This window comes from Osmia lignaria, chromosome 15, assembly GCF_051020975.1.
Source record: "Osmia lignaria lignaria isolate PbOS001 chromosome 15, iyOsmLign1, whole genome shotgun sequence".
NCBI lineage: Eukaryota > Metazoa > Arthropoda > Insecta > Hymenoptera > Megachilidae > Osmia > Osmia lignaria.
The window spans coordinates 3,602,676-3,617,082 of NC_135046.1; the positions used below are offsets into that span (position 1 = coordinate 3,602,676).

The 14,407-nt window shown below is 35.3% G+C and overlaps 2 protein-coding genes, 1 long non-coding RNA gene and 1 pseudogene across 4 annotated transcripts; 2 read left to right on the forward strand and 2 right to left on the reverse strand.

Moving 5' to 3' along the window:
• Positions 1-4,920: 4,920 nt before the first annotated feature.
• LOC117600022 (uncharacterized) lies at positions 4,921-8,004 on the reverse strand. Of its 2 annotated transcripts, none has more exons than XR_004580370.2 (4): positions 7,198-8,004; positions 5,932-6,080; positions 5,510-5,643; positions 4,921-5,374 (listed from the first exon to the last, which is right to left on the reverse strand). It is a non-coding gene; the product is annotated as an uncharacterized LOC117600022 (long non-coding RNA). The 2 variants fall into 2 exon arrangements; XR_004580368.2 differs by lacking the exon at positions 7,198-8,004 and adding an exon at positions 6,176-6,959.
• An 869-nt stretch (positions 8,005-8,873) lies between these two features.
• crim (QVR superfamily protein crim) lies at positions 8,874-10,566 on the forward strand. Its single transcript, XM_034314940.2, has 3 exons — positions 8,874-9,214; positions 9,296-9,430; positions 9,508-10,566. The coding sequence occupies exons 1-3, from the start codon at positions 9,154-9,156 to the stop codon at positions 9,783-9,785; spliced, it is 474 nt and encodes a 157-aa protein (XP_034170831.2). The 5' UTR covers positions 8,874-9,153; the 3' UTR covers positions 9,786-10,566.
• A 145-nt stretch (positions 10,567-10,711) lies between these two features.
• On the reverse strand, positions 10,712-11,820 carry LOC117600019 (protein lethal(2)essential for life pseudogene; annotated as a pseudogene).
• A 1,501-nt stretch (positions 11,821-13,321) lies between these two features.
• LOC117612000 (protein lethal(2)essential for life) lies at positions 13,322-14,362 on the forward strand. Its single transcript, XM_034340584.2, has one exon. It carries the CDS (start codon positions 13,469-13,471, stop codon positions 14,054-14,056), a length of 588 nt encoding a protein of 195 aa, XP_034196475.1. The 5' UTR covers positions 13,322-13,468; the 3' UTR covers positions 14,057-14,362.
• The last annotated feature ends 45 nt before the right edge of the window (positions 14,363-14,407 follow it).

Consider the following 14,407-nt stretch of genomic DNA (forward strand, 5'->3'; position numbering starts at 1 on the left):
ATCGCCACGAGTTTCTAACTCTTCTTCTTTTATTTTCTATCTCGTCTCAGGATCGATATCGTTATAGCTTACCACGTTATTTTTATTTGTATCGTTGGCACAGATTCACGAAAAAGGAAATTGCATCGATTACAGTATAATTATTATTCGCGGAGTGCATAAAATAACGCAAAAGTGATCTCGATAAAAATCACTAATTTTCCGAGTAGATTATTTTCGATAGGAAGCCCCAGGGATCAATAACGCGATTAAAACGCGACAACGGAAATACTGCTTTTCAATTTAACTCGCGAACACACCGAAATTAAAATGGAAGATTATCGTGCCGCTCGTAATCGATTAAATGATTAAAATAAACTGTATATTCGAAATGCTCGCGTATTAAATATTCGGTGTTTGTGTCGTTTGACCGTTCGCGACGATCCATTACCTCGATTTACATGACGAGGAAAATGGAGGAAAAAAAAAGAAAAGTTAGGCGGAAAATTTCAATAACGTCGCCGTGATTTTCGTGTTACACTGCAATAAAAACGCATCAATTTTCGATATGGCTTTCGATAATCGTATCAACGGCAATGCGCACTTGCATTGATATTTTGATACAATTGCGGTACACGAGAGACTTTTCCCGGAACACTGGCCCGTTTCCTGTCTCTCTTTCTCCCAATATTTATTCCGGCTACTGTGCCTCTCACAGCGGAAAAACGAGAAAGGGAAGAGCACCGTCGAGACACGACAATTATCTGCAAAATCGCTAATTTACAATTTTCAATGGTGCAACGATGCACACTGCACAGTCCAAAAGGATTACGCGAATTCCAACAGCGAATTCGAATTAATTAATCTAGATAATACGGGAAATAAAGTGAAAGTTCCCTGTCAACGTTAACACGCGCGGATTTGTTCTCGATATCAGCGATTGTAATGAATGTAATTGGATTTTTGACGAGTAGAAATTGAATCGAAATTTTTTGAATAGATAAATTTGATTAATGAAATGCAATGTGATACAAATTTCTTTTGTTTCTCTCTCAGCGTTTGATTCGGAAAAATAAAATCAGCAAAAGCTAGATGCTCGAAAAATTAACAAGTTCCATATATGTAACAATACATCATCTGGCGAAAGGAACGGGACAAAAGGGGATGGTTGAATGGCAAAACGAATAAAAAATGCAGTATTGGTCTAGTGGCCCAATTCGCGGATTTTTTTCTCGCTGCTATACAACAGGCGTACGTGTTGCAAATCGAAATTCTATCTCGAAACGATGCGTGGAAGAGTGCTATCGAGAAGTAGGGTGTCGGAGGGGGGTATGAACATCGTGTTCGATGCTGGGGGTATATCCAACGATATCTCGAACACGGCCCGTGTTCGACCCCCCTCATGTGTTCCAACAAACACCAAATTCAGCAGCAACCGTGCTGAAGGGTCTTTTTTTATACGTTGCAAACCTACCGTATACAGGACGGAATAAACAACAATGTGAATCAAATCTCTACTTTTTTCACAGAATAAAAAAAAGACTAAGCTAGGAGAATATACAGAGCGTTTCTAAAAATGTATCATAACAAACCAATTAAAAAAGATTTTATTTAAAGATTTGATAATCTGAGAATGACTTTAATTTCGATTACATATTTGAGGTCTCTTAGAAATTTGAGAATTTTTACAATCTGGAATTTTGGAATTCTGGAATTTGGTGATATTGATATCCTGATATTTCGAAATTTTAGAATTTTAGAAAGTTAAGAATTTGGATCTTAAGATTTCAGAATGGTGAAGATCCATATTTTTAGAAAAGTGTCAGTCCAGATGTTTAGGGAATCAGCCCCAACCTGGCCCCTACATAGTTACGCCAATGGTTACAAGTTATAAGAGCTGAATCGTTCGACAATGTAACAGTAGATTTTTTTTTCCTAGATCCAAAAAAAATTCAGCGATCATGCGCAGAAAAAAAAATGCATCCGAATCGTCGATATTCGTAAATTGCGCGAGAGACGGAATAATATGGATGCGACCCAGAAATTCTATTCTGCCTGGCCGTTGGTAGCCAGCGTGAGAATGTTATCGATAGAATTTCGAAGCGATCGGCAATTTACACACGCGTTCTGTATCGATTATTTCAAAATTAATTGAACGTAGGAACAGATGTACTGATTGCTCGTGTTAACGCTGCTCCTGGTTCAGTCGTTGCAATATGGATGTAATTAATGAACGATAAAAGTCGACAAAAACTGGTATAATTCATTGGCAAAAATTAATTTATATTCCCGGGAATATTTCGTGACGATAATTATTTCCTAACAGTGTTGTTACTGATCGAGGTTTATTTCCTTTGGCGCTAAATTCTTTTACATTTTTAAGAACTAACAATGTGTACGGGTATTAATAAATTATTCAGCAAGTTTCAACGAGTAAAACAATAAGCCAACGACCGTTGTCGAAGACTATTAACATTTTAATGTATATGCAAGATATATTCTTAGATCTTTGAGAAAGAATATTAAAAATTCATAACCGAACAATTTTAACCACAACGTACCATAGAAATAAATAATGCAGTATTGAATTCCATTTTAATCAGCACTGTCAATCCATGCCTCCGAGAAAAGATATTAATCTGCAATAAAAACTTATAAAAATAATAAGTATTTTATAAAAATACTCCTTGTATCCATGTCAAATTCCTATACATTTAAGTTTCGAAATTATACGCGACACTAATTTTACAAATTATAAAATGCAAAAACTCCCGAGAGCAGGATGCTCCATTATACGCAACGCTAATTCAATGAATATGAAACAGCAAAATCTTTAATAAAAAACGTGAACTGTATTTTTCGCAACTCTGTTTACATCTCACGAATTTTATAATAGTACAACCAATTAAAGGCTGTACCTGAGCAGGTGGGCAGCTGCGATAGCTGCCTTCTGGTCCACCACAGCTTCCACTGAATCATTTTTGGGCATTCCATCATATATCGCAACACTAATGCAAAAACCCGAATATTCATTATCGCAACGCTAATTATTAAAAAATTCTGCAAATTATTTTTATTCCTAACATTATTTTTAACAGAAACATAATTAAAATTCAATAAATTACAATACTAAAATTCAAAAAAAATAATTTCAAAACGAGCAGTGAATTTTCTATACGCCTCGCTAATATAATCAACATTACAAAACAAAACTGTATCTTGAAGCAAAGTAAAAAGGAGCAAGCACGACATTCAAAATTCGCAACACTAAATCAAAATCACGATAAATATTCGCAACTCTAATTTCAATCGCGATAAATGTTCGCAACACTACATTGATACCACGATTTGCCCAAAATCATGGAGGTCACGGGCCCCCTCTTCTCCTGAAATTATGAAACTACAACTACAAGCGAGCACAGTGACAAAGTAGTAACGATAATGATTTCCCATCCTTCTTTTCAAAAGGATGCAAAATCATTAGTAGTTCCCCTTTTCAATGGCAAATTTTACCGGGGCTCTTCGGCACATGGCCTTTTCTTTCTTCGGGCGGTCCGCCCAACTGAAACTTAACTCTAAATGATCGAAACTCTATCATTTCGACCATGCATGACGACTGAGAAGTCGCCAAAAATTTGAAAAATTGGACAGATAAAACCAAAACGGAACGGTGTACTCCGTTCGCGTCGATTGTATTGTCAATTCTTCAAATATATTCCAGGTACAGGTTGATCACGCGAAATCGCGCCTACCCGACAAAGAGACTGTGACAACCTGCCCTGGCCCTACCTACTTACAATCTAGCACACACACTCCAGAAGGTAAGCTACCTACCTACCTAACCCTATATTTAAAAAAAGACGAAGTCTCATTCTCACAAAAACTCATTCCACGGCTTTCAAACACTCCACCCGGGTGCAAAAGCCTAAACTAGGGAGAACGTCCCGGGACGCCTCCGTCACCCGAGCTACATCTCACAACATACTCTAAAGTACGTACCATTTTTCACTGAAATCGTCTGGCAAGGCTAGCAATCATTGCGTATAATGATAATTAAAAAATTCATTTAACTACTTTGATATAAAATATTTTATAGTAATGATAATATGGCAAAGGTAACAGTAATGGTAATAATAGTATTTGGTTTGTACGTTTATCGTTCTTCTTGTTGAATAAAATATTATTTCAATTAAAAGTTAAATGAAAAAGTTATTAAACCGACGCAATCCCACTTCCTAACCACACACACATGTGGAAATTACGTCGTGCTCGATATACTAACACAATGCCAGCCGCTTATTAATTATTATTCTTATAAACTAGGTCATCGTGTCCGTTGCCTCTACCCATCCAAGTAGCACCTGAGCACTTGAATGCGTTTTGGCAATAAACACGGAAATAGTTAAACCTGAAAATCCTCAACTGAAAAAGTGCATTAATATAAAAATATCTAACGAGCTTTTATTTCATCATTTTCAATTACTTGGTTCTTAATAAAGGTGATTCAATTTTGTAAATATAAAGCTTTAAGAGAAAATATTGAAAAGGAAGATTTTAATTGAAATAAACTGATTGAAAAGGAAAGGACTTTTATTAAAAGCAAAATGACTCTAATCTTAAATTCTTTGTAATAAAAAAAAATTTACTCTGAAAAATAAAAAAAGATTAAAACATCCTCAGGCGACTCCCTCCTCAGAGCAAATTTTCAAGAATAGGTACACAAAAGGTGTTCAAGCGTGTTGCTCTGACTTGGAAATCTACCCGCCGCGAAATGTCTTCTTGCACATGAATTGTTATACTTTTCACGAAAGTATAAATAAGTTACTTCAATACAGAATAAATTAAACTTTAATACTGTTGCAAAATTCTCGAATTGTACTCGAATTAGCACTATACTAAACATAATTAAATCAATAACCAAATTATTTCAACATTAGAACTTAGAATATTTAAAAATATTAATATACATATTTTTTATATGTCCATTTAAATATACAGATTTAAAATAATATTTGTATTAATAAACGCGAAGTACAAGAAGACCTAGCCTGAACTAAGAAAATGAAACACAATAAAAGTGTTACTACTCATGAGTATAATCATACCCATGGTCACTATGCTCGCCAAAACCACATATACAACCAGTGACCCGTGCCGTTTCGGACCATTCGTCCTACGGCATGATTGGGCACCGGAGGAACCATAAAGCATGCAACTCACCGATAGTAGCGAAAATCTGCTTGCAACAGTCAAGTAGTGGGATGCTCAACAACCAGGTAGGAGGATGCCAACAACCAGCTAGGAGATTGCCATATAGGAGAAGAAGGAAGTCATCAAGAAGGTCATCTCGAATGTCATCAAGGAAGGTCCAGCAGCTTCAACAAACTTGTGCAGTCTGTAACAAAATAAAAAATAAAAAACATTATTTAAGACAAAAATATACGAAACACTGCTAAGTAATTATAAGAATGATTTGAATACAATTAATTTCGTTAATATATATTAAAAAAGAGGAATGAAAGTAACTTACCAGTTGTTCCCTGTGCCCCCGTATTTCAATTTGCCTCGTGGAGTATAGAGAGCGCTAGCAATTTCGAATCTGGCGTTTTTGCGCCATTCCTACTCTTCTCTCTCCCTCTTAATGTAGTCTCATACTAAACACCTCTACAATATTACAATAAAAACACGGTGTCATAACTTAACATCGTTAAATTTATAATGTTTTCTACAAAATTTCATACAAAAATCAATATATGTATCATACAACATCGATATGACCACTTAACTAGGTTATACATAGCATGCACGCGGAACGCAAGGGCAGAAATATTAATAAAATGATTGATTCTTCTTAATTCATGTAAAAATCTTATAAAATATAAAGTAAAGTACAGAAAGTATGGATACAAGCAATCCAGAAGAGATTAATGTAAATTAATGCAAAGTAGTTACCTAAAAGTAGAAGAAGCTGTCAACACGTCCTGTCACAATAAGTGCTATAATCGATCCTTCGATCGATTAACAAAGATGGCGACATGAGGTTCAAATTCGACAGTTCTGATTCGCAGAAGAGACGACGAGGTAAGAGGACGAAGAATAACCTGCAACAGAACTTGTTAAGTTATTTATTGTGCTTAATTATTGATTGTTAATCAATTATTATCCTGATTATTAACTTATTTTGTTTTAAACAAACCTTTGTAAAATGCGTTTGATGGTTATTTTATAATAAAACACTATGTTACACTCTGTACTCTTCGAAAGTTCGAAGTGAACAGTGAATTATGGGGGCACCGTCCTTATATACTACCCCTGTCACGTGGTCATTGCCGATGTTTTGATTGGTCAACTGATCAACTAAAACTTTGAAGACTTAGCTGACCAATCAGAAGCCTTCGTTGGCTACTATAAAAGAAGTTCGTCTTAGAATGCAGATTAGTACCACTGTAACCTCAGGAGGATATTATGTCGCAACTTTATTTGAAATAAATTTTTGAAAAATTACTTATTTTGTTCGAACTTTTTTACCTTTATATGAAATCTTTGTTATATTATTCAATTTATAGACACCTTTAAAGGTTAATTTCCAAACACTGAAGGTTACTCATAGAAAAGATGAATAAACATTTTCCCAAAAATTACAATTTCCTGCGTGATCGTAGCATTAAAATGCGATCGGTTTCGGTGCGTTTGCACGGTGAAACAGTATAGGAAGAAGATCCCCTATAAATTTGCAGAGAAGGGACACACTCTTTCGTATTCGCGTCGCAGCTTATCACGCGATGCAGATGCCAACGAGTCGTGGCTCGTAGCCGAACACTCGAACGCCTTATCTCGATCATAAGATTCGACTGGAAAGGTTTGTACATACGAATGACGTGTAGGTGACTCATATCGGTCTATGCAAAGTTATGCCGTCACGTCGCAACAGACGTGAGAGCATCGTCTCGCTTCCTACGAGGAAAAGTCCACGGAAGTTGGTGCAACGATAAATCTCTCCGCGACGTAGAGCACTCCTTCAAAGGCAATTTACTCGGTGTCTCGATAAACAGGAATTTAAACGTGCCGCGACACGATAAGCAAAGACTATCATGAAACTAATGTCGCGTTCGAGGAAATTGCTATTCTTCTGTGTAACAAAATTATATTACCATCTTTTAATTAGTCTTTTCGTCTAACACAATTAAAATGATTTTTAAGTGTTATTGAGTTCTATACCTGTATCCTTTATCCACCGTAAGTTTCTCGTATTTTGTTTCCCGCCCATTCTTTCTGCCTTCTTTTTTTTCCATCCCAGCAGCTTGTCTACCGCTTTCGCCGCTCCAGGCTCTTTCCAAAGCGTTAAATGGCAACCAAGATGGAAACTTAACGGTCTCGTTGAACTACCCTTATATTCCCTGGTCTAAACTTTGGAGAAATAAAAGCAGAGGAGAAACAGAGGGTAAAGAATGGAGATGATCTCAATTGGAAATGAAGCCCGATAATGCTAATCTTGAATCGTAAATTTGGGAGGAAAGGAAACTTATGGATCTAGAAAATTCACTTATGTGAAAGTGTAGAAATTAAATATGCACCTGAGCAAATATTTTTAAACGGTAGTGTGCTCTTCGAAATCTAGTTGATCGCGAACGTCTTACGAAAATAAACAGAAGACGAAGTAAAACTGACGACGTAGAAGCAACACCCGTCCTTCGGGAGAGCAGTAGAAACGGCGGGAAGAGCTGCGGGCGAATCATCCATGCAGGAAGTAGAATCCACCCCGCGAGGAATATCTGGATTTTCCTCCTCCTTCTTCCCCTCCTCTTCTTCCTGCTCTATCCTCCCGGTTTTCTTCGTTCGCTTAGGTTCTTCGTTAGCGGTTTCGAGGGTGAAGTACCGTGGAGTTAGCTAATTGGTTAAACGCCTCAGGCGGCTACTCCTGGAATCCATGAGATATCCAAAACCCTTCGACCTCTCTCCATATTTCCTCCGTTCAAACCTTTACCTCTCGTTCCGTATCTATATCCAAGTATCTGAAACGACACAAGGAAGAAGGAGGTGTAACTCTATGTATATATATGTACTTCAAGATTACGGAATCGCATTTTCAGTGTTCGAATGGAAAAGCCGGAAAAGGGTAGGAAGAACATTTCCGTCGAGTTTATCGTAAAAGTTTTCGCCGGTTGTCCGAGGATAAGGACAAAATCTAGAGATCTCGCCCGGCGACAATAAGGACGACTTCTCTAAGACGATATCCAACGATCGTAATATAGTGCCACCGATTCTTATGGTGAGAATCGCTGCGAGATATTGGTCGACTAATTTTCACGTTTACTTCGCTTGGTTAGATATTTCACAGAACCAGGGAATTTTATTTATTGTAGAAATTAATGTATATTAAAATGATGAGTCAATCAATATTGAATTAAAATTTCTTATATTTAATTTAACGTGCTGGCTTTTTATATTTAAGGAAATATTTGCTTCTAGCTTCCTTGCTTTTAAGGATCTAGTTGATCTGTACTATAAGTTTCATTTTTATTTTTATGCATTTTATTTTATATTAGCACCCACGCGCTCTTTGAAAATAGTATTACTATTGCTATCTAGCGGTGAAGTAAAAAATTAATGAAATAGAAGATTGTGCTTTTTCGCAAACTAAGTGATATTTATGCTACAATAGAACCATTGAAACATTCAATGGTCCTAATGTAGCTCAAAAAGTGGCATTACACTTTGTTTAAAGCCCTTATAACGAAAATGAAATAACAGTGTCTGAGGCATAAAAGCGCTATAGCCATCTATTGTGGAACATTCGGTACTAATATAACTAAATCCTCCTTAGTTTCCCAGAAATATTTAAATTTTTTAACTTTCTGGAGTCAGTAAAATATTCTGGATCGTTAGTACGAATCAAATAATGCCCCTTCATTTTGAAAAATCACAAATTCAACTAGGGTTTCTAACAAAGTAATACCAACAACCATACAAGAAAGTACCAAGATCTGATCCCAAGTAGGCATCAGTATACTCCAAGTTGAAAGAAATACCAAGTAAAAACATAAACTTGAGTTCGTTTTCGCATCATTCATGTGATATGTAAAATATTTCCACTTTTTCTTATTGTGTATTTGAATTACGGTCATTGTATTACGTAATTTGTGACCATTTATCGTTATTTTATACACATCAGTTATGAAACTGAACAAATCAACCTTTATTATTGTCTTCCTTTTAAGTGTACTCATTACTGAAGGTATAACAATAGTTTAATTATTGTACAAAGAGTATGATTAATGCGAATCGATGTATTTACCATGTACAATTATATTTTTAGGAGAAAGTTTATACTGTTACAGATGTAACAGTAATCAACCTGGGTGTGGCACTCCTTTGAATTGGTTATGGTACTGGGGAGAAACTTGCCCAGAATATGACGATAAATGTGTAAAAATTATTGAAAAGAAAGAAGGTAAAACCAGGAAATAAGGATATTTTGTTAATATTTTAATGTTCAGTGTATAATTATATTTTCTGAATGTATTTCAGCTGAGACTGTGATAACACGTGAGTGTCTAAGCTCTGTACGTGGTTTTAGGACAGACATTCCAGCTGATAGATATGAAGGCTGTAGACCAGCTGCCAAAGATGTTAGATTGGGACATTACGTAAATAATTCCATTTTCCAACTAGATATTCATAGGGAGTACTATGATGAAGTAACATGGTGTTTCTGTTACTTTGATCATAGATGTAATACTGCTGCCAGTATTACAATTTCAACACTATTATTACTTATAGGTATTGCTATACAATTTGCATCATAGGACTTTATGAAAATATCAAATACTTACATTTCAGGTTTACTTAAATTCATTTGCATACATTGAATCCGTGAAATTTATCTCAAGTTTCTCTGGTGTATTAACTTAATACATTTCGTGTGTATATACAGGATGTTTTGACCTGGTGCTGAGAATTTGTCAAAATTTCTGTTTTAAAAGACCGGCACTGTAAAATGCACCACCTGGTGTTGGAAAGGAGTACTGAAAAAAAGACAAATTTTTTGCGCTCCCTATCGGCAGAATCAAAAAACTAATTTTTGACATCAAACAGTAGATAGCGCTACGTGTTTTTTTAATTTAAAGAAATTTTGATGAAATGCCACCCGGTCAAAAACACACTGTATAGTGTAAATAAGCCGTTTAAGAATTGTTATGTTACCAAATAATTAATGTAAAACAACACTCTCATTCAGATCTGCAACAAAAACATCACTAACATTTCTGCAAATGACTTAGAATCTATATAGTTAAAAACTTATGCTTAGAGAAATGATATTCCGTCCAAAAGATCTTTAGAAATTAAAGTATTACTATTTTTGTATAATTAAACAGTATCATGTAAGTTCTGTTGAAAGATTTGTATGCAGTGCAGGTCATTTAACATATAAATGAATATAATTATTGTACAGTTTATACTGTTTTATTGAACATAATTATATTTTAACACGTCGCGCACTGCCGTCCATTTTCAAAGAATCATTTTTTAATTTTATATCAAATACTAACTGTTAGATTTTATTTCTTTTTATTACAAATGTACAATTATATTAAAGTTTTAATAAAAACTGTTTTTGTACAATTTATTCTGTTTTCCTATAATTATGTACTAACCTAAGGGATAATAAATACCAAGAATTATATAAAAACAATACTTTTATTACAAAACACTATGACAAATTAATCTTAAATACAATAGATAAAAAACAAGAGTTTTCTTATATGTCTATTAAGATATGAAATTGAATAATCTAAAGTATGATCTTATAGGAACGAAAAATTGAAAAAGAAAAAAAACTAAAACACAACTCTCTCAACTTAAATGGAATGAATAAAAATGGTAGAAGTTAATATAAAAGGGATGAAGTGAGAAAATACTGTTTATGAAGATGAAATATGTGTGATGCTAAAATGCAACCAATTTTAAATGAATAAGTATCTTCTTAAGCAGCCTTGACTGTATGCTCCTTCTGTCCTCTTTGTTGTGCTGGAGTCTTTGGGGGTGAAGGTTTCTCATTCTGTTGTACTTCATTTGATTTCGCATCCTCCCTCAGAGCAGGCTGTCCTGTGGCTTGGATTTTGATAACTCTTTCATTCTTTGACTCTGGTTCCTTCCTTGGAGCAGTGATTGTTAACACTCCATCAGATGACAAACTGGATTGAATTTGATCAATATCACACTGTTCGGGTACTAGGTATTTTCGTACAAATTGTCTGGAAATCCAGCCGTGCTCGTCTTGCTTCTCTTCGTGTTTTCCCTCGATAATTACATTCTTTCCCACAACTTTAACAGTCACTTCCTCTGGAGCAAACTGCTGAACATCCAGTGTGACTTGGAATTTGTTCCTGTCAGCTTGTACCGTTGATGTTCCACTAGTTTTGCGTTCTAAGGCTCTCTCGTAGGGCTGGAATCTTCGGAGTCCCCGGCGACGAGGTCTGAGTACCATAACTTCCGGGTCGTACGGAACCAAAGTTGTGGGCAAATCCTCAGGACTCAAAGGTAATCCAAAATTCTGATCGAACAAGCGATGAGGTCTATCCAGACCCTCCCACCAGTTGGAGAATAGCATCGGTATAAGAGACATTCTTCTTTTATTTCTTTAACCTCCAGCAAAATATGAATTTGTTGGCACAAAGTCTGTTGTCTCTTTCACTTGGAATTCGTAATTCACTTCTTAAATAGTTCAATGCACGATGATCTCGTACACTTTCGCACTTGAAATGCACCAAGAGTTTTGCAACAGTAAAACGCCACTTCAAGAGCTTGCTTCGATTTTACTTGCAATGGCCGCTGCGCGCGGGTATATATCGCTTTCGTCCAAGAACGTAGTGGGGGTATTAGTAAACGGTAGCATATAGAATTTTCCCGAAGTCGAGCTTTCGAGATATGCAATGCAAAATTCAAAATAACGAGCAAATACGATCATTTATAACATGTGGAATGGAAAAGCAAGATTCTAGAAAGTACAAAGATTCAGGATATGTGTCACTTGATCAAAATATCAATGCTATTTCAGAGAATAATGGAAATGCACTCATCAGACTCTGTCTGTCATGGCAGTTGCAAAAAACGCGCGAATATCTAGCCGGCTCGTCTAAATAATATTTTGAATTTTCTGTGTAACATATAATAATTTAATGTAAAATTTAATTTAGTCGATGTTTAATCTTGTATAATACCTCTTCTTTATGTAATGAAATGCTATTTTTATGTTTTGATAGTGCTTAGAATAATGTACTATTATCAAATATAATTTTCCTAGAATATTGAAAAAAGAAAACATAATACAAAATATATGTGTTGAAATGTCTTAAAAATTGTATTCAATAAAAAATTTGTTAGATCTAGCTTAAATTTTAAATTGTTTTGAAAATGGAACTTAGTTATGTTTATGATATTTACAGATAAATGTTGATGTATTATTTATATCATATTTTATACAACATGAATAGCAATTAAAGTTTTTATTTTATATTGTTTTTTAAGATTAGTGGATGTATACATACATAAATACATTTTGTACTAGAAAATTCAGGGCGCGGAAATGACTAGAAACTTTAAAATCTAGAACAGTAAAGCTATAGAAACTGAGATTAGAACTATACATATGAATATTCTTTAATTTAAACGCTTTATTGTAGTAAAATAATGTTGGATATTACATATTGAAACACATTATTGAATTTCAATTAAATTTTAAACGATATTGCTGTCATACAATTAATAAAACATTTAATTTAACTTAAATTTACACGTTAGAATTCAAAAACTATCATCCTAAAGATAACTGAAATAATTCATGTAAACATAAATTAAAAACATTTTTTATATTTAGCAATACAAACATGCTTTGCTTTCACAAAGCTAAACGACCTTTCCACCTCCTGCTGTAAATAAAACCAAATTACCTACATTTGAGAGTAATTGGCTACATTATTTCAATCAAAAAATTTAAAATAACAAATCGCGAATAAAATTCATTTCAGAAGTGTTGAAATAATGCAATTTCTAAAGGATCATTAAAAAAATTATAATATAACCATATAAAATTTACCAAAACAAACCCAAAGAAGAAGGCTCTGGAAAAAAATAAAATTCTGCAGAATCGGTTATAAATAATATATAAACGTATTCGCCTAGGTTCACATTGGTTAATTATACACATAAACAGAGAATAATTCAAATAAAATTGCGTACATACGTGAGCCGGCGATTCAACGTTTCCTCGGTAGCCGCTCGATTCTCGAAACTTCGCGAGGCGTCGAGACCTGCGCGAGCTCGCGCATAAATACGAGTGGCGGGGACCGTAGCAGGCAGTACTTGAATAGCAACCAAAGAGTGAAGATCGCAAAACTTGAGCGAGTTTCACGCGAATTCTACATAGCGCCTACGGTTAAATACGTTATATTCAAATTCATTAAGTAAAGAAGATCAAGAAATAAAAATCATGTCTCTGGTACCATTGCTGTTTTCTGACTGGTGGGAGGATTTGGAACGCCCGCACCGGCTCCTGGACCAAAACTTCGGCTTGGGCCTCTATCCGGAACAACTGTTGTCACCGAGCCGCATGGATCATTATCTTCAACCCAGAAGGCGAGCTTCCTACTACAGACCATGGGCTGATCTACTCCGCACCAACGAAACGGGTACGTCCACCGTCCAGGCTGATAAGGACAAGTTCCAGGTAGTGCTCGACGTCCAACAGTTCGAGCCTAATGAGATCGACGTGAAAGTCGTCGATAAGTACGTGATGGTTTCTGCGAAACACGAAGAGAAGCGCGATGAACACGGCTGGATCTCCCGTCAGTTCATGAGAAAATACCTGATACCTGAACAGTGCGACGTGGACCAAGTTCAGTCGAAGCTGTCATCCGACGGTGTACTCACAATCACCGCACCTAGAAAGGACCAGCCAAAGCTTGAAAACGAGCGAACCGTCAAGATCGAACATACCGGCAAACCGGCAATCCAAAGCAAACCCGTGAAACAGCAGCAGAAGCAGGGCGGCGAGGAGAAGAAAGAAGAGAAGAAGTGAAGGAGAAATGTACTTTTTCTGCCATTTATAATATTCCTATTCGCTATAGTCGTTCATCGTTTAATCACAATTTAAAATTTTATATTATATCACATAGTGTTGTATGTTACATTAAAGTTTAGCGAACGTTTATGATAGTACATATATGTATTTATAAGTTGTCATTTGCGTTTCATAACTCATCGTTTAGTTTCCATTAGAGAGTATGTATGTATATATTATATTCTCTGCCAGTATGAGACTTTGAAGACTTTAATGTATGGTCATTTTTTAATGTTAATAAATTTCTAAGTAAAAAAATTAAAATGTCTTTAATTCAATCCTTCGTATTCCTCCTAATCTCCCTATACA

What these genes read in the sequence shown, in the direction of transcription:
- crim (XM_034314940.2), top strand. Translation starts at nt 9,154, where the DNA reads ATGAAACTGAACAAATCAACCTTTATTATTGTCTTCCTTTTAAGTGTA. An exon ending in AAGTGTACTCATTACTGAAG is followed by an intron (nt 9,215 to 9,295) that starts GTATAACAATAG and finishes TTATATTTTTAG; the next exon opens with GAGAAAGTTTATACTGTTAC. An exon ending in AATTATTGAAAAGAAAGAAG is followed by an intron (nt 9,431 to 9,507) that starts GTAAAACCAGGA and finishes AATGTATTTCAG; the next exon opens with CTGAGACTGTGATAACACGT.
- LOC117612000 (XM_034340584.2), top strand. Translation starts at nt 13,469, where the DNA reads ATGTCTCTGGTACCATTGCTGTTTTCTGACTGGTGGGAGGATTTGGAA.